This window comes from Anarhichas minor, unplaced genomic scaffold, assembly GCF_050575085.1.
Source record: "Anarhichas minor isolate MPS153535 unplaced genomic scaffold, ASM5057508v1 ptg000006l, whole genome shotgun sequence".
In the NCBI taxonomy this organism is placed as follows: domain Eukaryota; kingdom Metazoa; phylum Chordata; class Actinopteri; order Perciformes; family Anarhichadidae; genus Anarhichas; species Anarhichas minor.
Genome location: NW_027466452.1, coordinates 683,144 through 706,579, shown reverse-complemented (window position 1 = coordinate 706,579; position 23,436 = coordinate 683,144). Strand labels below are relative to the sequence as shown.

The 23,436-nt window shown below is 41.8% G+C and overlaps 1 protein-coding gene across 2 annotated transcripts; it reads left to right on the top strand.

The window, feature by feature from the left end:
* Window positions 1–2,868: 2,868 nt before the first annotated feature.
* cnpy1 (canopy FGF signaling regulator 1) lies at window positions 2,869–23,177 on the top strand. 2 transcript variants are annotated; one of them, XM_076078889.1, is made up of 6 exons: window positions 2,869–3,006; window positions 6,805–6,907; window positions 8,060–8,175; window positions 20,630–20,842; window positions 22,374–22,470; window positions 22,998–23,177. In XM_076078889.1, exons 2-6 carry the CDS (start codon window positions 6,814–6,816, stop codon window positions 23,036–23,038), a joined length of 561 nt encoding a protein of 186 aa, XP_075935004.1. In that variant the 5' UTR covers window positions 2,869–3,006; window positions 6,805–6,813; the 3' UTR covers window positions 23,039–23,177. The 2 variants fall into 2 exon arrangements, with proteins under 2 accessions (XP_075935004.1, XP_075934998.1); XM_076078883.1 differs by lacking the exon at window positions 2,869–3,006 and adding an exon at window positions 3,722–4,912.
* Window positions 23,178–23,436: the final 259 nt, after the last annotated feature.

The following is a 23,436-nucleotide window of genomic DNA, read 5'->3' as shown; positions in this document are numbered from 1 at the left end:
GCACCAAGAGTTCAGTGACGTAATGACCTTTAATATAATCCTTGTTGCAGTGTATGTGAATAACATCAAGTGACAGGAAGTAAACATGAACCCAAGCTGTTGCCTAGCAATGCCAATCCATTAAAATGATCTACTGGCTCTTTGTGAAATAAAATATTGTTTTCGGTCTTTTAGAGAGTGCTACTAAAGATAAAGTTAGCTTAGCATTAGCAAAGAGTGAAAAAATAGAGAAGGCTCCAATTTCATCTCAAATTTATCATCCCTTTTTGTTTGTCAAGTAATTCTCAGTTTACACGACACAACTTAAGCCGATATTTTGCGTGGCGATATTGTATCGATACACGGACGCTAAGTATCGATCTTTTATTATATAAACTATTTTAAAAAATGTACTAGAAAAATCAAATCAATTGCTTTTTCAGTCCACTAGATGGTGCTGAGTTGTTTTCTGGTGAGGTCAGCAGAGGTGCCGGGTCAGCGTGATTGGTAGGAAGTTGGTCAAAACAAAGATGGCGACATCGGAGAAAGAAATCAGAAATGCACCGTCCGCGTTTAAATCAGACGTCTGGACTTATTTTGGATTTTTTAACAAGGGAGGGAAGAAGGACATGGATATGACGCATGGATATGACGCATGGTTATGACGCATGGTTATGACACATGGTTATGACACATGGATATGACACATGGATATGACTCCGGCGTTTTTTCACCGACACAGTCGTGCCCAAGCTCTACAGAAGTGAAGCTTAAAGTTGAGGAGTTGCCGTTCAGTTAGTGGGATTCCTGCATGTGAAGTGTTTCGCTCACACGCTCAATCTGGCCTCACAACGGGGTTAAATCTGCCAACAGTAGCCAGGCTCATGGGGAGAGTGCAGCACATGACTGGCTCTCTGCCCTCGACGTCCACGCATCGCAAGTTATACCGAGTTATATAAGTCTTATATCCTACTTATATAAGTTATAGACACGTTTGCATTCAGTTAAGTTGGACTATGTAGTGATACAAACAGTTCAGTTTGTCAGGTTTATGCAACATTTATGACATTGTTGGTCAGTCTGTCTGCTTGACAATCCTATTGTGCTGCAATAAAAATGATTGAAGTGAGATGAACAGACTGAAACTTTTATCTTATTAGATAAAACATGTTGACACAGTTTTCCTTTGGGGACATCATTTGAAGTTGAAAAAAGTAATAAATCGCAATATATGTTATCGCAATACTCAGAATATCGCAGTATCGTGATAATATCGCAGTATCGTGAAAATATCGCAGTATCGTGATAATATCACAGTATCGTGATAATATCGTATTGCGGGACCTCTGGTGATTCCCACCCCTAGTAGCTACCTGAGCTGTGTTGCATTTGCAGTTGTTGTTGTTGCACCTGGAGTGTTGGATTTTTGCATGAATAAAGATCACACATAACAGTGACAGATCTGCATAGGGGTAATAGTAAAAGAGTGTGGAAACAGCCTTTTTTTGTGTGCCGACGACATCATAACGCTGCAACCGTGTCGCTTCTCGCGTGTGTTGTCCTGATAAGGGATATCATAGGGGATTCCCCCGGTGGAAGTTCTGGGTGATCCATGTTAAAGTTGACCTGTGGAGTTTTGTAAACAGACAAAAGTCATGTTTACATTCATTGTAACTCACCAAAAATAATTGTGTGATTCCCTGAGGTCTAACAAATGTGTTGAATGCATTCTGTTCTTTAAAAAAAATGTTGATTACTTTGCAAAAGTAATCTAAATGTCTCTAATGTACATGTATCTAAAAGACTGCAACTCTGAGCACAAATCATTCGTATTTGTTCTCAAATAGAGATTCCAAAACAACATTACAAGTGAACTATTTACAATCCACTACCTAAAACTCAAAAGCACACTTTTGCTAACCTCTGTTAAATGTTGTCTAACAGCTTTTACCCAGCTCGGATTAGTCTGACTCTACCTTTCACATGCAGCGCTGCACGTCATGATGTACTGAGGACATTTATCTCTACCTTGATGTTATAGACCACATTCAATTAGTAGGAGGGAAACCAGGTCAGATCCCCCTGTGAAGACACCACCTGGCTCCCCGTCTAACACTCACTGACACACATGCACACAAGTGAGAAAGATTTACAGTGTATTGGTTGATTAACCCCAGCATAGAGGAGAGCTTTTATGTTTTTAGGTAGTGTTTTAATGTGATCTATTTTTTTAATTTTAGCATACATTTAATTTGCATGGAACCTTTTATACTTAAATAAAATCTGTTTTTATTAAAGCTTACATCTGTGTATTGCATTTACCTAACCATAACAGGGAGAGGGTTTTTTGGGGCATGGTAATTAGATTGCGTTGTATTTATTACATTGTATATATGGACCCATATTAATAATCTATATTCTGGTATTTGTTAGCAGAAATTGAAGTCTCATTTTCTTATTCTACGACAGCGTTCTGGAACACACCGCCTGAGACACGTAGCGGTGTGATTGGTCTGTGCTCTGTGAGTTTGGAACATGATTGGTTGAGCAGACCGGTGCCCGACCGAACGTGGCTCCACAACAGCCGGGCACGTAAAGACACACGCTGCACTGACAACCGCGCCAAGTTAGACGGAACTAGGCGGAGGGACACGAGACGTCACTGTGCCTTCAAGATTAAAGCAGAACTCGTCTCGTATGGAGTAGGCCTATAATCAATGTTTACTTACTGGGACTTACCGTCTTCATGTTAAGTGTGCTCTCAATCCACATCTATTACCATAGTCAATATAGTCGTGTCATACTCAAGTATTGCAAAATGTTGTTAAAAATGTGTTTTACGTTGAAAGTCACGACCGGAAAGTAAACACTAGTAGTGTGAATGAAGCTGTCAGTGAGTTGTGGTGAGATACTAAGCATGTACAGAAAAAGTAGTTCACGACAGCTCGTCATCGTAACGTTAGTCACAACACCGCTGAACGACCCCGCGTCCGCTGCCAGCTGACTGTAGCTTGCTCTCATCGACAGGTAAGACAAGCTACCTGCTAGCCGACCAGCTACCCCACAGCCTCGGTATGTACCGCGGGCACTACTGCCAAATATAGGATCGTCATTTGGTCTCGCGTAATGGCCAACACTGGTAAAACACGTAATAAAATAGGTTTTACGTTTTGTCTCGAGTCAGCCCACATTTCGGCATGCACCCAATACACCAAGCACCGCAGGTTAGGATCCTAGGTCTACTTTATGTTGGTTCTCCTGTTCTTCTCATTTGACCGAAGTACCCAACTGCACTTCATTGTCACAGTGTACACTTGTTTGCTTTACTTCCCACATGTGTTCCAAGATTTCTTCAACAGAACACACGATGCACGTCTGCCCGCAGGCTGAGCGGTACAACACTGCCAGAGGTTTCGGGTGCAGTCACCATCTGCTACCATCAAACGACCGACTGAACACCTCTAGCGTTATCACTGAGTGAGGCGTGTGTGTGCAGCACGCGCTGCCAAGAGTTGTCTTTGCAATGGCTAAAGTAACCTAACCTGAGCCAACAAGGAAGGCAAATGGAGAGGCTGCAAATGCGTGTCACCTGTCCGCGTGCATGTGGCAATGCAGGCCACTTTAGGGTTGCCCGACATCCTACAGAGTTGACAACTCTTCACAGGCAGTCCACGTGAACTCGGTGGAGTGAGCGCATTCAAGGGTCTGGACCCAAGCAAAGTCCAGGGTGATCTTCTTTATTGTAATGTAACCTCCGCCTTAATTGTTTGTATGCACATGTAATTGTTTTGCCACATGTAATATTAGTTATTTAAAATCAACATTTTGAGCAACTAGTTAGGTGTAAATAAAAACGTGAGTCCCATCTAAGGCCAACTGATGACAGGAGAGCATGTGAAAGCCCATACACACCTACTGTACACTCAAACAAACCTATTTCCTGCGTCCTGGTGAATTGTTACGCACCAATTCATGGTGAAAATGTCTTTTCATTTGCTAGTCTGCTGTGCAGTGTTAGAATAAAGTCATATTTCTGTGTAAGAGACGCAGAACACGGCTTGGGACTCTGGTCTCTGAATGAAACAAAGTTCTGGTCAGGATTAAATCTCACCATTGTGTGGCTTGTTGTCTTCACAAATGTTCCTGGAGTCTGGAGACCGTCCCAAACAAAGCACAGATGTCTATAAGCGAAGGGGACGCAGAGACAGTGACCCTGAGCTACCGGTCAGAGGAGACCACTGCAGAGCAACCTATTCTATTCCTCCGTTATCCTTGAAATGGAACAGGTTTTTATAACAGTGGGCCAAACATTCCATTGTAGTTGACAGATTGCAACCATTGCTGTTGAGGTCGCATGCTGCCCCTTACTTTACCAGAGGCATTGCTGCGTCTATTAGTCACCTTCCAAATATGGCTGAACAATGAATCTAAATTGTATGAAAATATCAATATGGCCTGCAGGGTCATGTTATCTGTGTTTCTAAATGAAGTGTTGTTGTCCTGGCCTACACGTCATGTTCTACTGAACTAAAGATCTTTGTTTGGTTCAGATCACAGCAAAACAAAAACAGAATCATTTTAATGTTTATTAATGATAATGACAATAATGATAAATAATAAATTATTATTTTCTCAAATATCACAAATGCAACATCAGTCAAAATAGACATTTAGATATAAATGAAATTTCAGAGATGTTTTGGAATACATTTATTTATCCAAAGTGCTCTTTAATTATTTGTTTTTCCCAGTAAACCTCAAACACATCGAAGTGTGACCCCAGAACTCTGCTAGCTAAATACTGAACTGTGGACTTTGCATTCTGCTTAAATCCTAAATTACACCTTCGTAATTGTGTCTCACCTTCACTCCAGCCAACCACTGCTTACACGTCAGGGTGAGGCGGATGTTTCAATCCAGACTGGCACCAAAGGTAAAGACGCTTAATGATAAACACAACAACAGCATGCTGCAGCTGATACATGAGGGAATCATTGGTTCCTAAAGAAGATCCACCCATCACACATGTAATGGGAATGCTACACAGTTACTCACATTCATTGTATGCTTTGAAACTGAATTTTAGAAGCTGAAATACCTTTAAATCTCAAACACGCAAACTTGTCACCTTTAAGCAAAATTGGCCTCTTTGAATGTGAAATAGGACGCCAGCGTGATTCATGAGAGTGAGGGGCTTTAAATCTTTGTCACTCCTGTTGCATGCCTGAATATTTGAGTGTGTGATACCTGATAGCACAATCCTTTAGAGCAGGGGTCTTCAATGTTTTTCAGGCCAAGGACCCCCAAACTGATAGAGAGATGGAGCAGGGACCCCGACTATATATATTGTATAAAATAGTGTTTTATATTAAACTGGGCCTAGTGCCATGTATAAACATACCTCTTTATTGTGCATTCAATACTAAGCTATTCAAATAATACACAGGTTCATATATTCATGTTGTTATTTTAAACATGTGCAAGGTACAGTGAGTAGGGAGACCGTGCCACTGCCATTTATAAACATACCTTGTCAGCTGATACCAATGCCAATATCAACATTGTCTGTCAATTGCATGATAATCATGCATACAAACTATTCACACTGATGTTTTATTTTAAACATAAATGTGGAAACGAAAAATTAGTGATGACCTATAAGTGCCACTGCCATGCATAAAAATACCTGTTATCTTTCATACAATACTGAACTATTACAATAATGACAGATTCATGTTTTGAGAATTTTTTAATTTTTTAATTTTTTATTGTCTAATCAACCAAAACTTTCGCGGACCCCCTGCAGTACCTCCGCGGACCCCCTAGGGGCCACGGACCCCCTGTTGAAGACCTCTGAATTAGACTGTATGGGCCCAGTATTAGAGGTGAAATGCTGCACCCATTTGTTTGCAGCATAGCCAGATCACACGCATCTTTAAAGCCCCTGAACAATGAGCATCCACCCAACAGGCCGTCTCTCTTCTTTGGCCAGTTAGAATCTCAGGACTATGTGGACATGCAGACACTGAGTTTACATATCCCTCACATCCGCTTTTTCTCCACCTGTTAGGTTGCATCAACTTCCACCTTTACTGGGTTTTGGTGACTACAAATTACAAATGATTCCAAATTAATTTAAATTGTAACTGTCTGTTCTCTTATAAGTCAGAGAGCTCATCAAAGAATCAAAATAATACGTATGACAGTATGATAGTATGTGGACAGTTAATACAAATAGAAGTAGAGAGAAGGAGCCCCTGGTTCCTGAAGTGTTTCTGTGTTCCCGTTTCATTTTGTTTCTTTGAATGAACACAGAGAGTCAGGACTCTGCGGGATAATGTAACGCTCATAGCAGTTTGAATTATGTGCACTTTCTTTCTGACAAATCAGGTTTGCTCTTTGTCATTTTGGCGAATGGCTCTAAATACTACAATACCCATGAGCCTCTGCCCCTGTTGCTCTGGAGAAGGAACTAGTCCGAGGCACAGCTCAGAGCAGTAGCAAATTCCAAACGCTTCTTTGTTGACATTGTTATAATTCCTGAATTCATCCAAAATTGACCCAGAGTCCAAAAGTGAATTGATTTCAGCTGCAAATTGTAAAATCCATTTTCTCAAAAGCGTAAGCATCTGTTTCCAGCTGTTTGTTCGTAAATGATTGTAGTTGAGAGATTTTCTGACTCACTTCATGTGCTGGCGAATAATTCAGTTGAATGGAAAAGGGCAGTTTTGCTCATTGAACTCCTTTATAAAAGACGTGATGATGGGATGTAATGTGCTACGGTCTAATTAGACTCTCAGTATAACTGTCTGCCTGTCCTGTTAGGTCACCAATATGGCCTCATGGATTATTCAGATGACTGTGATGGTGCTGTCTGTCTTCACCAGCAGCAGCCAGGGGAAGAGGGACAAGGAGATCTACTGCTCTGGTAAGTCCCCGGTGCTCTAACTGTACCATGATGCTGGTCGTAATGTGACCAGTCGAGTTATTTAACAGACATTCAATCTGTCAGGTTTGAAGTTTGAAACTGCTATGCTATTTGACCCAGTGACACTAAGGTCCATTCCCTCTCTATTAACACCGTTGAAGGTGTTGGTTTTGAGTTTGTTGATACATATGAATATTATCTGGGCTGAACAAAAACATTACCTGCAACCACTGTTGTGCCAACTCATTTTCAGCATCATTTAAAAAGAATAAATGAGTTGCTGCGATCTTTCTTTATATTCTATCTGAAGGTCAGACTGTCAGCAGCTGTACCTTAATGTCTGTAATATGCTCCGTATACACACGAGCACAACGTTACACCAGGAAGGAGCTGTGGAAGATCTAACCTTTACTGTGTAACATCAGCCAATGTTTGCACGCCACAGCTCTATTGTTACAGTGTATACGTTGGTCAACAAATAGCAGTAGTTAGTGGTGCAACATGCCCCAAAACAATGTCTCCGTTCAGCAGTCCGTCCTCCAGAGAGCACCGGTAACACTGCTCTATGTCGTGGTCACAGTAACCATATCTGAGAGATACTTTTCAAAAATGCTTACGATATGTATTTATCTTATACAATGCATTTTGGCCTCTATATTATTATATTATTGTTGGGTCATGTATTTAACTCAAATATTGATTTTGGTCTTGGCCTTAAAATTCCCAAAATCAGTTTGGCTCACCGATCACTTTCACCCCAAGTGAACATGACGAAGCTTCAGCTGACCGTCTGTGCCAATAAGAATAATGAATCAAAATCCAACAATAAAATCCAGACGATAAAAAGACAGATGTTTGTATTCAACACTAATCGTGCTTTCATTACTTTCAGCTGGTATTTTGTATATTATATATTATATTGTATAAAATATGATCAGAAACTCTGTCCTCTGAAGTATGAGTGTGTTGGACAGATGCCTGTTGCAGCTCATCAGACGAGTTAGTCAGTTCAGTTTGATAGTGACATGTAGCACTCTTTAGTTACCAGGAATGACCTTCTAAATAACTTCTACGTGTACTGTCTCAACTGATGGTCCCTATGAGCTACAGCTTGTCTTGTTGCCATCACTGAGGTTTACCTGTGTTTCCCAGCATGCAAAGCAATTGTGGATGAACTGAACTACTCAATCAGTCAGGTGGACCCAAAGAAAACCATCAACGTCGGCGGCTTTAGACTCAACCCTGACGGAACCATGAAAGACAAAAAGGTACAGCACACTGATGTGAAGACACCACTCTGTCTCCTCCAGCTCTTGGTTAAATGTAGTGATTGAAGTGAATGCTGGTTCACACTTAGCTAGCTTCTGTTCACAGCAGGTCAGTGGCACGTCAACAGGCGCTGATACAGGATCCCTGAAGACAGAGTGGAGATATTGACATACTGAAAATGCACAACTACAAAAACTTGCAGAAAGAGAGAGTGACATCATTGTGTACAGATCAGCTGTTTAGTATTTCACCGTCTATTTAGTCATATATCAGTAGTTATTCAATACATTCCATTCTTTTCTATGATCACATGGCTCGTTGGATTATCCATTAGATAATCCAACATTGTTTAAAACATTGTTTAAAGGGGCACTACACCAGTTTCACATTTCAATTGACTTACAGAGGAGTACTATTGCAGAAAGTGTGATGTCTTCTGTGGCTCTGGAGGATCTTTGTCTAGTCTGACAAACTATGATGTCATAGGGATGTTGTTTGGGTTGTCTCAGCTTAAGATGTTTGAGATTTTAGGTGTGGAGGCTAACATGCAGGGAAGTTCTAATGAATTATGCGAAATGTCTATTTCAGTATTGAACATTGTAGGTTTTTTTTGTTCCCCGACATTATAGAAGTGCGATAACAAATCACTGTAGTATAGTAAAGTAAAATGTGAATGGGGATACTCTGTAAGTTCATAATGCTCCCACTCTTTTAAGCTTATATGCATTAGGTTGCACAATGAATAGAAATTGTATTGAAATGGCAGTATGGCCTACTCTACGGAAACCCTAAACGGACATGATTCAAACATTTTTAATGCCGTTGTCTCTTATTACTTAAAATGTTTGCATCCAATCAGCTGACAGTAAATGGCTTCTGACGGCCCAGATAGAGCTGACAATGACGGACTTAGTGAAGTTAGCTGAAGGATACACGCTACATACAAAATACATATATGGAAATAAGATTAAATAGATTATATTCACAAGCAGTATTAAATGATTCCTGACAAGAAGACATCTCTGACTATACACAGTCACAAAATATAGCATCAATCTATCAATACTACTACTGCAGTTTCACAGACAGCACGCACAATATTGCGAAATGTTTGAAAATACCATTTTGTTTTATATATTGTAGTCTGCAGTGATGTCTCGGCCTACACATCATATTCTACATACTCAGAAAACATTTAAATATCTTGTTCAATGAAAAAGAGAATAATGATGAAAATATGTCATTCTAAATAGCAAAGTACATATACACAGCTTTCACTTATCACTTATTGCACTAACTTATTGCACAAGAAAATTGGTGTGTAGCATTGTACTGTATAAAACATGAATAAATATTATTGCCCAATATATATAATTTGCATAGCATAGGCTGTTGGGTTGTGTGGTTGGTGGTAGTGGCAGACAGCAGTGATTACATTGTGTTAAGAAGCCTGACTGCCGTTTGAATGAAGGACCTGTGGGTAACGTGGCCTGTTACTGAAGGAGCTGCTGAAGGCCCCAACAGTCTCATGCAGTGGGTGAGAGGTTTTGGCTAACACCCTTCTCTTTCTGTCCCGCTCCCTGCTTCCACCTCCCAAGAAGAACACTGCGGAGAGGATGCGTCATAAAATGTTCTTAACAGTGTCCCGCACACTCCGAAAAATCACAGTCTCCTCAGCAAATGAGGATGACTTTGGCCCTTTTTTTACAGAACACCTGTGTTGTCTGACCAGTCCAATTTATTGTTGAGGTGAACACCCAGGTATGTTCTCACCATCTCAATATCCAATCCGTGTATGCCCAGCGCTGTGGTCTGTGTCTTCCTATGGAAGTCTATCGCCATCGCTTTTGTCTTGTTGGCGGTCCAAGACCACCAATTGAGGCAGACCAGAGAGCTGTTGTTTGTTCCACACCAGAGTTTGAGTCCAGCATTCACACCAAACAACCCCACCAAAGCTACAGAGGGGGTGACTGCTCCAGGGTTCAACTCGAGCGAAAGGCTGGTGTGAAGACGCCCTGAGGGGCCTGTGGCTTCAGCGCGTTCATTAAGCTGCACTTATTCACAGTCAATTGAACATCCAGTCTCTGTACACTCCACTTTGGATTGTAGCAGATGAACGCAGGTTTGGCTCTTACTTTGTTTGGAAAGACCTATTATTTGTTGTTTTCATTAGTGCCTACATTAAATTCATGAATGGTAGATGGGGAAAAATTCAAAAACATTAGCTGACTCAAGAAATAGTTATTCACTTGCTGGTCTGATTAGAACGATACAATGCATTTATGAAACATCTGAGTTGCATTTTAAACCTTAGCGGAGCTGAAAATGCAACTGAAACAGCTAGCGGGTAATAAAATACATGTTTATATTCCATGTGTCATTTCTAGAGATGATCGGCTGCCAATCGAAACAGACAGTTTTAGCCGTGTGTAAATGTGTCTGGCAAAAAAAAACTTGGCCAATCAGTTTAAATGTTTTTTTTGTCGGTTACACTTACACACGATGATAGTTTTTCCTCAGTACACAGCGGCACAGACAGTAACGTCACACACATCGTCTGTGTGGAAGTTAATGTCAAAAAATCAACTTGTTACAACTGCAAGTCCAATATAATCCGTGGAGGAACAACTATCTTAATCAGACACTCATTCTATTGTATTTCATCCCCATCCTTCTTCTCAGTGTTCCGGAGGTTTCTTCCATCCCAGGTTTCTGCCCGTAATGCCTTGAATTGATCTAAATGTTTCTTTCAAACGGACTGAAAGGGTTTACTCTGCTCTGAAATAGACATTAATTGTTGATGTAAATAACTATATATATACAGGTGCACCTCAATGAATTAGAATATCATCGAAAAGTTAATTTATTTCAGTAATTCAAAAAGTGAAACTCGTATATTATATAGATTCATTACACACAAGGTGATGTATTTCAAGCGTTTATTTCTTTGAATTTTTATGATTATGGCTTACAGCTAATGAAAACCCCAAATTCAGTATCTCAGAAAATTAGAATATTACATAAGACCGATTTAAAAAAGGATTTTTAATACAGAAATGTTGGCCAACTGAAAAGTATGTACAGTATACAGTACGCACTCAATACTTGGTCGGGGCTCCTTTTGCATGAATTACTGCACCAATGTGGCGTGGCATGGAGGCGATGAGACTGTGGCACTGCTGAGGTGTTATGGAAGCCCAGGTTGCTTTGATAGGGGCCTTCAGCTCGTCTGCATTGTTGGGCCTGGTGTCTCTCATCTTCCTCTTGACAAAACCCCATAGACTCTCTCTGGGGTTTAGGTCCATAGACGCTCTCTGGGGTTTAGGTCCATAGACGCTCTCTGGGGTTTAGGTCCATAGACTCTCTCTGGGGTTTAGGTCCATAGACTCTCTGGGGTTTAGGTCCATAGATGCTCTCTGGGGTTTAGGTCCATAGACTCTCTGGGGTTTAGGTCCATAGATGCTCTCTGGGGTTTAGGTCCATAGACTCTCTCTGGGGTTTAGGTCCATAGATTATCTCTGGGGTTTAGGTCCATAGATTATCTCTGGGGTTTAGGTCCATAGACTCTCTCTGGGGTTTAGGTCCATAGACTCTATCTGGGGTTTAGGTCCATAGACTTTCTCTGGGGTTTAGGTCCATAGACTCTCTCTGGGGTTTAGGTCCATAGACTCTCTGGGGTTTAGGTCCATAGACTCTCTCTGGGGTTTAGGTCCATAGACTTTCTCTGGGGTTTAGGTCCATAGACTCTCTCTGGGGCTTAGGTCCATAGACTCTCTCTGGGGCTTAGGTCCATAGACTCTCTCTGGGGTTTAGGTCCATAGATTCTCTCTGGGGTTTTGGTCCATAGATTCTCTCTCTTAGCGGTTGTGGAGCCGTCGTCCTCCTCCTGAAGTCGACCACCATCTCTCTGGTCTTGGCCACGTTCAGAAGCAGGTGATTTCTACCGGCCCACTCCACAAAGTCATCCACTACTGCCCTGTACTCCTCCTCCCGTCCGTCCCTTATACACCCGACCACTGCAGAGTCATCAGAGAACTTCTGCAGATGGCATGACACAGAGTTGTACTGGAAGTCAGTGGTGTAAACAGGAAGGGAGACAGAACAGTTCCCTGTGGGGCTCCAGTACAACTGACCACCGTATCAGACAGCATGCTGCCCAGTCGGACAAACTGTGGTCTGCCTGTGAGGTAGTCAGTGATTCAGGAGACAGTGGATGAGTTAACCCCCACCACCCGCAGCTTCTCACTCAGTAGCACTGGTTGGATGGTGTTGAATGCACTGGAGAAATCAAAGAAAGTGATTCTCACAGAGCCACCGGGTCCACCCAGGTGCGATGGATTGTAGTAGTTATAGTTAAAGTTTAAAGATATGCAAGACTTTACGTCACATTACATTTTTAGCGTTTTGACATGTTTGGCGGCGACAATCCCAATATCTGCTGCCTCTGTCGAGTGGACATTTTTCAGCCCTGAAACGCATGGCGTCCATGACTCAAGAAGGACCTCTTGCTGAAACTCAAACACACCGATGTTCTGTACAACCGTGGTATTAAACTCTTTGTAATCAAAGAAAGGAGGATGGACTTTGTCTTGAAGTGAACAGCAGCTTTGGTAAGTGAACTGCTTTTGTGTTTATACATCTGCAGTAGCGTTACTACTGTGTTCATTTTTGTGGATGAATGCGTGTTTTAGCGCCCCAGTTTTGCTAGAATGTGCAGAGGCCTGATGAATCGTGTTATTTGGGTTTTATGTTATTCTACATGCTTTGTTGTCATATAAATATATGTGACTGGTTCTTGTGAGTTTGTTCTTGTCATTGTGTTAATTACGTTGATTTTGACTCTATGCATTCTCCGTTAATGACGAAGCATCCCGTCATGCACGTATTCATGTATCTGCATTCTGCAGTTAGTGTATTTGTAGCCCTCATAGGTGTTGAGCTTCATGTAACATTTTATTTCACTCTTCAAACGTTGCAGTGTTATGTGAATATGCGTTTTTTTACACAAAACAAATAACTGTAGCTGTGGCGTCATAATGAGGTTATTAGGAGGTGGTTCAACTGTAGTAGGACAGCACTGAAGGCCCAGGTATGAAACACACGGCCCGCCACTGCTCAAAACCCGATGTTACAAAATGTAGTCTGAGTGATGCTGATAGTGGTGAGGTGCTGGCATGTTTGCTAAATGTGAGCACAATGTGCCCTTTTTTATTCATCCTTTATTTATGCAGGGGGACCTTATGATTTATGATTATCTTATTTAAGATTGTTTTTCACTACGAGGATGTTTACCAAAACAAGATGTCCTCTGTGATGCAATGAGAATATTCCTTCTTTAACAGAATGAATGTAAAGTGATTCTAGTATGTTTGAATGTTACTTTAGGAGTTTTAATTAGATGGCTAACAAGATAATGTTGTGAATTGCAATTATTTTGGCCAGTATAATCGTCCCATGCCTTTTCAACACACTGTGTTATCTACTTAGTTGTCGGTGAGCTTCTGATTGACGGTGAACATTGTGATGCCTACAAAGTCAAATATTAGATGAAGAAGAGAAGATGTTATCAAAGCCTGCCGATTTACTGACCTTGTACATACGGTTCATATAATTGCTTCAACCTTTTGCCTTTGTTCTCACTTGTATTTGCATTGCTCATTTTGATTTTGTTAAATATGTAAATATGCCCAGGGCTCATTATAACTCTAGGAGTGATAGGATTGATAGTAGTAGAGATAATGTTATCAGTTTATGTAAGACTTCACAAATTGACCATTTATAGTTCTTACAACAATAGTTATTCTGATAAAATGTGATTTATTACAGACAGCTTTAACAGGTTTTCAGGAAGGAAATCAGAAATGTGAAGTGATTTTTGGACTGTAATTAAACTCTGTAATGGTGCTCAGTGGGAACATACTGAGTACATGTTTACAACGGGTGTAAAGGGGAAATGTGGAGTTGACACTTGTAGTGCTACACACTAGATTGTAAACAGTTTACAACACACCTGTCCATCTCGTGTAAAAAAAGAAAAGCCAGTTTTATTTATACTCCAATATCACAAATTTGTCTCAAGGGGATTAACAATCTGTAGAGAATAGGACACCTTAAAGAAACAAATGTGCACTGTAAAATGACATTATTAGTGTTGAATATTGAATGAGTCGATGTGGTGTTAAAATCCCACTGCAAATTGTTGAGAAAAGACACTAGTGTTGTAACACAGTGTTAATTTAACCCAGACCAGTGTGGACCTGTAGAAACACTGGTGATGTAGCGTTTGTGTAACACTAAGAGACGTCATGGATCAATGAGTTGACTCCCCCTGACTATAACTTGCAGAGGGCAAAGTTCATGTCTTACTTGGGTTGCGTAAATGGCACCAACAAAAAGCCAGGACTCCATTTTTTGACAAAAATGTTTTGACTCTATGACAAAAGTATCTGACACACCATGAACAGCAGCCCTGATGGAACTACTGTTCATCTCAATGATGGATACTGCATTTATGTCATCCAAGAGTCCTTCATGGTGCTGCTGATGCTGCTGTCTGTGTCATTCCTGGCTTCTCATTAAGCAGTTGTCTTTAGGTGGATTCATTTAGATATGAATGCTAATTACTCTGTGTGTGTGTGTGTGTGTGTGTGTGTGTGTGTGTGTGTGTGTGTGTGTGTGTGTGTGTGTGTGTGTGTGTGTGTGTGTGTGTGTGTGTGTGTGTGTGTGTGTGTGTGTGTGTGTGTGTGTGTGTGTGTGTGTGTGTGTGTGTGTGTGTGAAGAAATAGCAGTAGTGTAGCTGTAAACTCAAGACAGGCAGAGGCTATGCTAACATGCCCATTGTAATATATTGAGTAAACAACAAATAAAGTGAACATTATAGCATCAGTGGTTTATTTGTCTAACAGTGGAGAATGGTTTTTCTTTTCTTTGAATAGGTTATTATAACTGTGCTCAGCTTTACTGCTGTCATGCTGTAGTCACCAGGCCAGGATAGTGTGGTTCCACCAGAGAGGAGCTCCTCCTCTGCCCTTAGCTGACACTAACCTCCACCTGTTGCATTGTTTGGTCAATGAAATGTTACTGAGCCACAGAAGGAGCCAAACCTTGATCCCATGCCCTCCCGGCTCCCTCTTTTTCACAAGCTTTTGACCTAGTGTGAATCGGAGAGGGAGGGATGTCACAGCTTAGATGCCATCAGTGAGGAGGATTTGCAGGTTTTAAGTCTCTGCTCTTTGGCCTCCTCACAGTAGGACTTCCTGGGGGCATGGGGCTGCTCTGTGGCACAAAAGTTAAACCTGCCTGCTGCAACAATGACACATTTAAGGCCTCCAAAGACATTGAACTTAGTTGGAGCGGTGAGCTGATCTCATGGTGTCCGGTGTGAAGTCATGCATTGAGAATGAGAGGATGCACAATGTCAAGCTGACACAGTGACACATAATATCATGGCCCATAAATGTGACTGAGTGAGCTGACATGCAGTTTACTGATTTTGGTTTTTAATCCACGGAGGTCTTGGCTCTCTGCTGGGTGCTTAAAGGAATGGTTCAACAGAGTAAGAGAGAGAGAGACATTGTAACTGTTCAGCTACCAACATGCCCCATTCCTTGTTTGTTAAATCGATAAGCAGAAATGTATAAAAGACACTTTGTGGTTTTAATGGGAGTTATGTCCTTGAGGAGTTTTCAGTAGGAATTCTGGGAAGGATCATGTCACTGACAACAATGACATGCATCAAATATTCCGTTATTTGCCCTGATTCTGAAAAGGACAATATTCCTACTGAATGAATATCCCGTTAATATTCCTAAATGCAGCTGTGCATACTGCAATGTACGTAAAACGGCACCACGTGCACGTCCTACAGCAACACCCTGAACCATTACATTGTCATGTTGCTCCTGTGGTGTTCCTCATTGTCACCGTTCTTCAAGTTTTGCAAAATAAAGATAAGAAAGCCTTACAAACTGTTTGGCTAGTTGGTTTGTGTACAACACACAGAGCTGACCATTAACAGGCTCCAGTAAAAAAAACAATTGAGCCGCTTATTCAGAATGTGCTGAAGACATGTCCAGAGAATGCTCCTTGATAATATCAACATGTCTTATGGGAAGATGATACATTCAGAATGAGTCTTTATTTGGAATATCCAACAGGAATATACGCTGATTACATGACCTGCATCAAATTCAGAATACTCTCATAATCAGACTAATACTGTGATATCAGTGTGCATGCAGACGTAGTTATTGTTACAGAGGGAACAGTGTGGTCCTCTGTATACCTTCCAAAGTCAAACTAATCCACCTACCAACACTGAAGCTCAATAGTCAACACATAGCTTGTGTGTTTGATGTGTACACAGACAAAAATGTATGGTTTGAGAGGGAGGAACTACTTGACGAGCGACAGGGTATCCATCTACCCAGTACACTGTAGAGTGCTATGGTGTGGTGTGGGTAGACAAATACGGGGAAGTAGAGGCTTTGGTGCACAAAGTCACCGTTGTTCCAGCAAAAAACACAGCAACTGTTGTTTTTTTATTCCTGTTTGTGAGCAGATTAAACGCGTGAGCTTTCCAGATCTCCTCAGCTGTATTTTTGGACTGTTCCTTAAGATCGCGATGACCAGCAACAAGGACATGATCCATCACTGACCTACCACTGAGAGATAGTTCCAGCACTTATCTCCTCCTAAAACTACAATTATTATTCTTTTCTTTTTGACAGAGCCAGGCTTACAGTTTACCCCTTCTTTAGTTCCTCATGCTAAGCTAAGCTAACCACTTCCTGACTCTGGATGGATGTTGATCTTGTCATTGACAATGACTAATGGAAAGCAAAACAGCCTCTTTCTCAAAGATATGCCCCATCACTTCTAAGCACTGTGCCTGGCGCCAGCTGCTCTCCATCCTCTTCCACGTTCAGCAGTTAACCAGCTCTAGGCTATGAATTAATGCTATGCTAAGGATGCATATCATTTACAGTCAGAATTGCCAGCTAATTACAAATGGCTTCACTATTTCTCTCTTGCCATAATGAAGGGATATTATCATCAAAACTAATATGGTGAACTTTCTTATTCACTAATCCATGCTTTAAATGGCATATTGGTCAAAATGACATTTCAGCTTCTCTTTCTACTCACTGCTTTAATGACTATCATTATTATTATTAATTTATGGGTCTTCATTGGTCCATAACACCAGGACAATGAAATTGAAAGGCCCCTGTCCACAGCGGTGCAATAATGGCTCCCTATCCAATGGGAATTGAATGGAGGATAGCATCCCTGAGAAGCCTATTCTCTGGCCCAACCGGTCTCTCCGCCCCCCACCCCACCACCGCCCCCCAGCCCCATTCTTCAAACAACGCTGTGACTGACAGCTCCCTTTCACAAGACTCCGACTGGCAAGGAAGGGGTTTAATTCCAAACCATTTTGTAGCATGGCATGATAAAGACTCCGACCTAAGCACGGGCTGAGATGGACCGACTTGGTTTTATTGTCGGGCCGGGGGAGTTGTCTTTCTTTTTCTTCTTTTTTTTTAATGGGGTTTGGATGAGATTGAGGATTCAGTTTGAGTTTACTTTCAAAACCCGGTTGTATCAAATTCATATATTTGATGAGAAAATGCACCTTTGAGGTGTAATGATGTCCTAGAGTTGTCCTATGTAGTTTGATAATTGTATTATTTCAGACAGTAAGAATATCTGCTTATTAAACACAGAGGACACCTTCTACCTCACTACACCTGACAGCCAGAGAACCAGCTGTCCTCTTGTAAAGATAATGCATTGTTATAGATGAAATAAATAAAGTAGTTCAGCTTGGCTTCAATGCAACATGTAAATGATACTCACCTATTAATGCATTCATAATAATTTATCAAAATGTATCATAATATAAATCTCTGAAAGACACTTTCCATTTGATTACTTTTCAATGTTCCTACTTAATATATCAATTTTACTGATTGACACGAGAGTATTTTTACTTTTGAAAGTTTTTATTTTTTATTATTTTGAATGCAGAACCTTTACACTGGAGGAGCCAGGCAACTATAATATAAAAAGAAAACTTGCCACATTTACAAAAGGTACTTTGCTGTACTTCGTTTGTATATACAGTATATGTATATATATATATATATATATTTGTATTCCCATTTGAAAACTACCAAATCAAATGACTTTAACAATGTTATCTCTGTTATATCTTCCATTAGATCTGCCTAATCATTCAAATATGGCACTTAAGCACATGTCCAAAACCTTAAAGTAAGTTCAGAGGATGTAATCATACCTAATCGTAATAAGTGGAAATGAATATTTGTATGTATTTGAGCTCTGTCCCCTGATGAACATGAATCAGGAGTCAAAGTTGTTGCTGAACCAAACCACCAGAACACAAGAGAGTAGAATCAGCCCATGAAATATAGAAATAGAAGGAAACCATTGTGCTGTAGTTTTAGGTAGAACATTGTAAATTGTATTTTGACAATATAAACTTAATCAATAGAAACAATAATATAAATAAAAGTAAGAAATGAATAATGTCCACTAAGCCATCTCCAGGAGAAATATGCCACCATAAGATGTGGTTGAAAGCCTCAATAGAAGCCAGTAAGCAGAGCTTCTTGTGTCCTGTGTTGGTCCAGCACCACAACATGAATCACCAACAACTGTGATTTGGGCTTAATTGCATGAGTAACTTCTGGCTGGTTCCAGCCCCTCAAAAGCGGCGACTCGCTGCTTCTCTTAGTTTTTATTGATAGGAAAGAAAATATCTGGAACTATACAAAACATTTTGTACATTCTTAGACCAAAATATTGGTTTATTGAACGTAGATGATGAAAAACAATCAGCCCCACTTAAATCTGTCCCACAGATATGTTGGACTAGACATAATCAATAATTTCACCCACGCAGTGGATGACATGTCACCACTGGTGTCAAAGTCATCACAAGCAGATTTTGATTGATAGGTGAACCTCATCGTCATTGGCCTGCGTGACCTACATCCCTCGGTGCTCGCCCTCCAACCTTTGGCCCTGTGCTGTAACACATTCTGTTGACCAGCCAACTTCCTTCCTCCTCAGCACAACAGTGTTGTCAAGCTCAAGGGATCTCCTGCTGAATGAATCCAACAGTTAGAGAGGTGGGTGGACCTTAAAGATGGAGGGATTAGACTCGTTTTTACTAGGAAGGAGCCATTTGTTGAGCGGAGGAAGAGGCAGGAAAACAGAGAATGCAAAGGAAGGAAAACAGATGGCGGAAAGGCCCTTTGTCACTTTGTGACATCTCGAAGAGAGTGTGTGTGTGTGTGTGTGTAATGTAATGTAATCAGTAGGCTTGGCCCGGAAAGGAACACAGTCAATTCTGAAAAGAGACAAAGGGTTCAGGGAATAATAAATCTGCACCGTTACAAAATCCAGTTCATCGGTAAGATGCCCTCCAACCCTTCCCTCTTCCTCTCTGTTCCTTACCCCTACAACCCTCCCCCACACCCACCCTGACACCTTTTGACCAAAGAAGACAAGGAAGATTTCCTCCTTTGATCATTGGAGGATGGAGGGGGGATGAATGGGCCAAAAGAAGCAGCAGAAGCAGAGCAGGGGCTGAGAAAATGAGCTGTTTACACTGCACTTGGCTTCTGTGGAGGCCTCCTGCTTCTCCCATCTCCTCCTCTGACCCCACCCCCACCCAATGGCTTTTCTCAGCCCGCTTGGAGGTGTAAAGAGCACCCCCCCATTCGCCCTTTTAACCGCCTGTCCTGGCCCCCTCATCCCCCCGGGCGTCACCCCTGTCACCCAATCTCCTTCCGGGGATGGTGGGAGCAGGGTGCTGCACCTGTCTTGACCCGTCTAGACACCACCGCCTCGCTGTTTTGTCCTCAAAAGGGGGGAGAGGAAGAGGATGGTGGAGTTTGGACGGAGAGGTGGGGAGGGTGTGCGCTCAGGTTAAAAGTCAGAGTTGGAGGGTGAGGTTTGTTAGTGAGGACGGAGAAAACCCAGCGGAAACGAGAGGTCACCCTGCTGACCCGCACAGAGCCCTGTGGTGTAACACAGCTGACACCGGGGCAACCCGACCTCTGAGGACTGTCGGCGTCACAGTGCTTCAGAAAGACTTTTTATTTCCTCACCATTAGCCAACCCTTTGTGTTCTTTGGTTGTCATGGCAGCGTCACATGTGCCATCGTAGATCTGGAAATGTACTTTTAATATTTTAGGTTATTTGTTTTATTTGTTTTACCATATCTTCAGCTTGGTCTACTTGTGTTTACCCAAAATTCAGAGGCATTTGAGTTAGTATAGGAAACATTGGGGAAATGAGAGGAATGTCATAGGACAAAAGATCCAGACCGGAACACAGGACGTCAGTCCACTCAGAACACCAAACAGCTCAACGTCTGCTCTCCATGTTCTCTCTCTCTCTCTCGGTTGTGTGGCCAGGTACCTCTGGCTCGCTCAGCGACTCACCTCAGCGAGCTCCTTGATGGGGTGTGCAACAGCATGAGCGACTACGCCCTCCATGTGGACCCCGACACCCAGCACAAACGCTACATGAGGTTTGCTCCCAGGAGCAGCGGGGCCACCGGGGACTTCCCCGACTTTAAAAACTTCCAGTTTGACGGACCTGAGGCATCCAACGCCCTGAAATTCGCAGTGAGTGCAAAAGTGCAGAATTAAAGTTTATTTGTGATGGAGCTGTAAAGTGGACTAGTTTAGGGACATGTCTAGGTTGGAGGCTTTAATAGGCTTTAAATGGATGCAATAATAATTTAAACTTAAAATCAAAAGAGAAAAAAATATTCACAGAAATATTGGAACGACACATATCAAAGAAATTAGAACTCAGAAAAATGAACACACATATTTTTGAAGCTTCCAAGTATCTGGAGTCTTTACATGTATAGTGTTCGTGCCCACTGGTTTCAGCATGGTCCATGGTCCATGGTCCATGGTCCATGGGTCGCTCCTCACACACAGCACACTCACACAGTGTCTGATCCCACGCGTAGCCGTATCTCCTCTTTGATTCTGTAATGTAAATGTGTCACGTCTGAGCTAGCCTGTCCTCTCTACAGCAGGACTCGTTTGTGTGGCACAGCCTGTTCACTGATGTCTGTGGCTACTGTAGCGGGTTGTAACTCGGCTTTATATGAACAGCTGCTAGCTTTGCAACATTACGGCATGTTGCGTCATGTGACTGGCGCATCGGTAGAGTTTTTTTATGAATGGGTCTTAAATGTGGATCATGTTTCCAGGTGCAATAGAACATACAGATGATTTCTGCCGTGTTCACATGATCCAATAACTACTCTCACATTCAGAGTGACCTGAACACATCGTGAGCTTTGTGCTGTTTCATTCAGACATTTATGATCAAATGAAGTCAACACCAGAGAGCAGCTGTATGTATCTTGCATGTGACATGCTCGATGTAACGTTCTAGTGTAGTACGGTCACATGGCGAGGTCTCGCTTGAAAAACATCCCTCTTTAAATTCAAGCATGTCGTAAATCCAACGGATGTTTGATGAGGACAGGGCAGTGGATTGGATAAAGGTTCTCCATGCAAGAACAAAGTGACGTAGAGAAGCACCTCAAAGGCTTTACTCAGTGTTTTAAACTCACTCCTTTTATCATATTATTTAGTCTGACTGACTAGAGGTGCATGTCCACATGGTGTTTGCTGTACTACACATCGGCATGATCTGGTTAGCGTAGACAGACCTGAAGCTGATTTAAATAGTCCTGAAGGATCTCGAGCCAGATATAAAATGGGAGTTCCCGGTGCTCTGTTCAGGATTCAAGATGTATTAAAGCTCCAACCTGATCTTGCTGCTCACCTCAGTTATTACCCTGAACCTGACATTCACATCACATCACATCTACATATTGCCGGTCAGGTTCCATCCAAAGTCTTCAGGACTAGCTGAAAGGACTAGCTGAAATCAAAATGGAGTAAACTGGTATCAGGTTGTGAATATAAGTGAATCTGAGGAGTTGTGTCTTAGCGGTGTGGTCAAAATGGCTGAACAGTTTGGCAAGCGGAGAGGAAACATGGCGTCCGCCCTGCAAACAGCGTGAGCAGCATTGTGCGGAGAGACTCGGTGTGTGTTGTGTATGCATGGCCGAGCCTCCGCTCTGCTTCCCCAGGCCAAGTCTTTCTTCTGCGCTTGTTTTTCTCTTAGTGTGAAAGCGTCGTGGAGGAGCTGGAGGATGATATCATCTCTCTGTTCAGCCAGGACACAGAGCATGTGCACCAGGAGTTATGCAACACTGTCTCAGGTACCAAGCCCCTACAGTGCACACACTCTCCACCACACAGGACGTCTACAGCACTCCTCACATCAGGTGCAATCTGTTTTATTACAATAAAGCCGGGGAAATTCATGGCGAATTTATCTCAATACACGGATGTGGTAATATCCATAACATTGATAGAATAGCTCACGTGCTTTTGTTTCTGCATTTCAATATATTCACAGCTGAGTGTATTTCCCTTTGCTTGGAAACACAAAGATGATTTGTAGAATGTACTCGTCTGTGGTTGTATTAAGTATTTCCCCTGTTGGGTGTTGGCTTCCAGAGCCTTATGTAACAACAGAGATGAGAGAGACGCCATGTTGTTAGAATGTGACTCAGCTGAAAGACGCAAGACAGAATTATACCATTTCACACAAACGGAGCACAATAAACCATCGTGGTAAACTCCTTCACCATGCGACATAATACAACCTTTTAATGTATCTGTTTATTAATGTCATTACCTCAACACGACTGCTCATATTGTTCTCTCTTGTCTTTGATTTCAGACTACTGTAAAGACAGCCGCCACACAAACCAGGAGTTGTAGCGCTCTACAGCTTCAGCGGTGGAAGGCGGGACCAGTTTTGTAATAGAGATCATAAAAAAGAGGCTTTAACAAAATCAGTTTTTCACAAATAATTGTCAATCTTTTTAAATAAATAAAAGGATGAAATCTTGAGAAAGCATTTTGTTCACGTTGTTCTTTGTCTGCGGCTTGAAGTCGCTGCTCACTGGAGTCAGGCCGGCGTGTTGTCAGCTGCTGCTTCTTATTGGTTTTCTGGTTTTCTGTCTTAACTACGATCCGGCACACTAATGAAGGTGTGCTTCTGCTCTGTTTGCATGCTTTCAGTCAGTGTGACTCCGTCGCTTTGAGCTGCAGGAGAAATAGAAGTTTGAGACTCAACACTGCAAGACTTCAAACCTCTTCTGGGTCCAGCTTCTCCA

Excerpts from the sequence above, each read along its gene's own strand:
- cnpy1 (XM_076078883.1), top strand. The coding sequence starts at position 4,886 with ATGTTTCAATCCAGACTGGCACCAAAG. Across the intron at positions 4,913-6,804 it reads AATCCAGACTGGCACCAAAG|GTCACCAATATGGCCTCATG; the intron begins GTAAAGACGCTT and ends CTGTCCTGTTAG. Across the intron at positions 8,176-20,629 it reads GAACCATGAAAGACAAAAAG|GTACCTCTGGCTCGCTCAGC; the intron begins GTACAGCACACT and ends TTGTGTGGCCAG.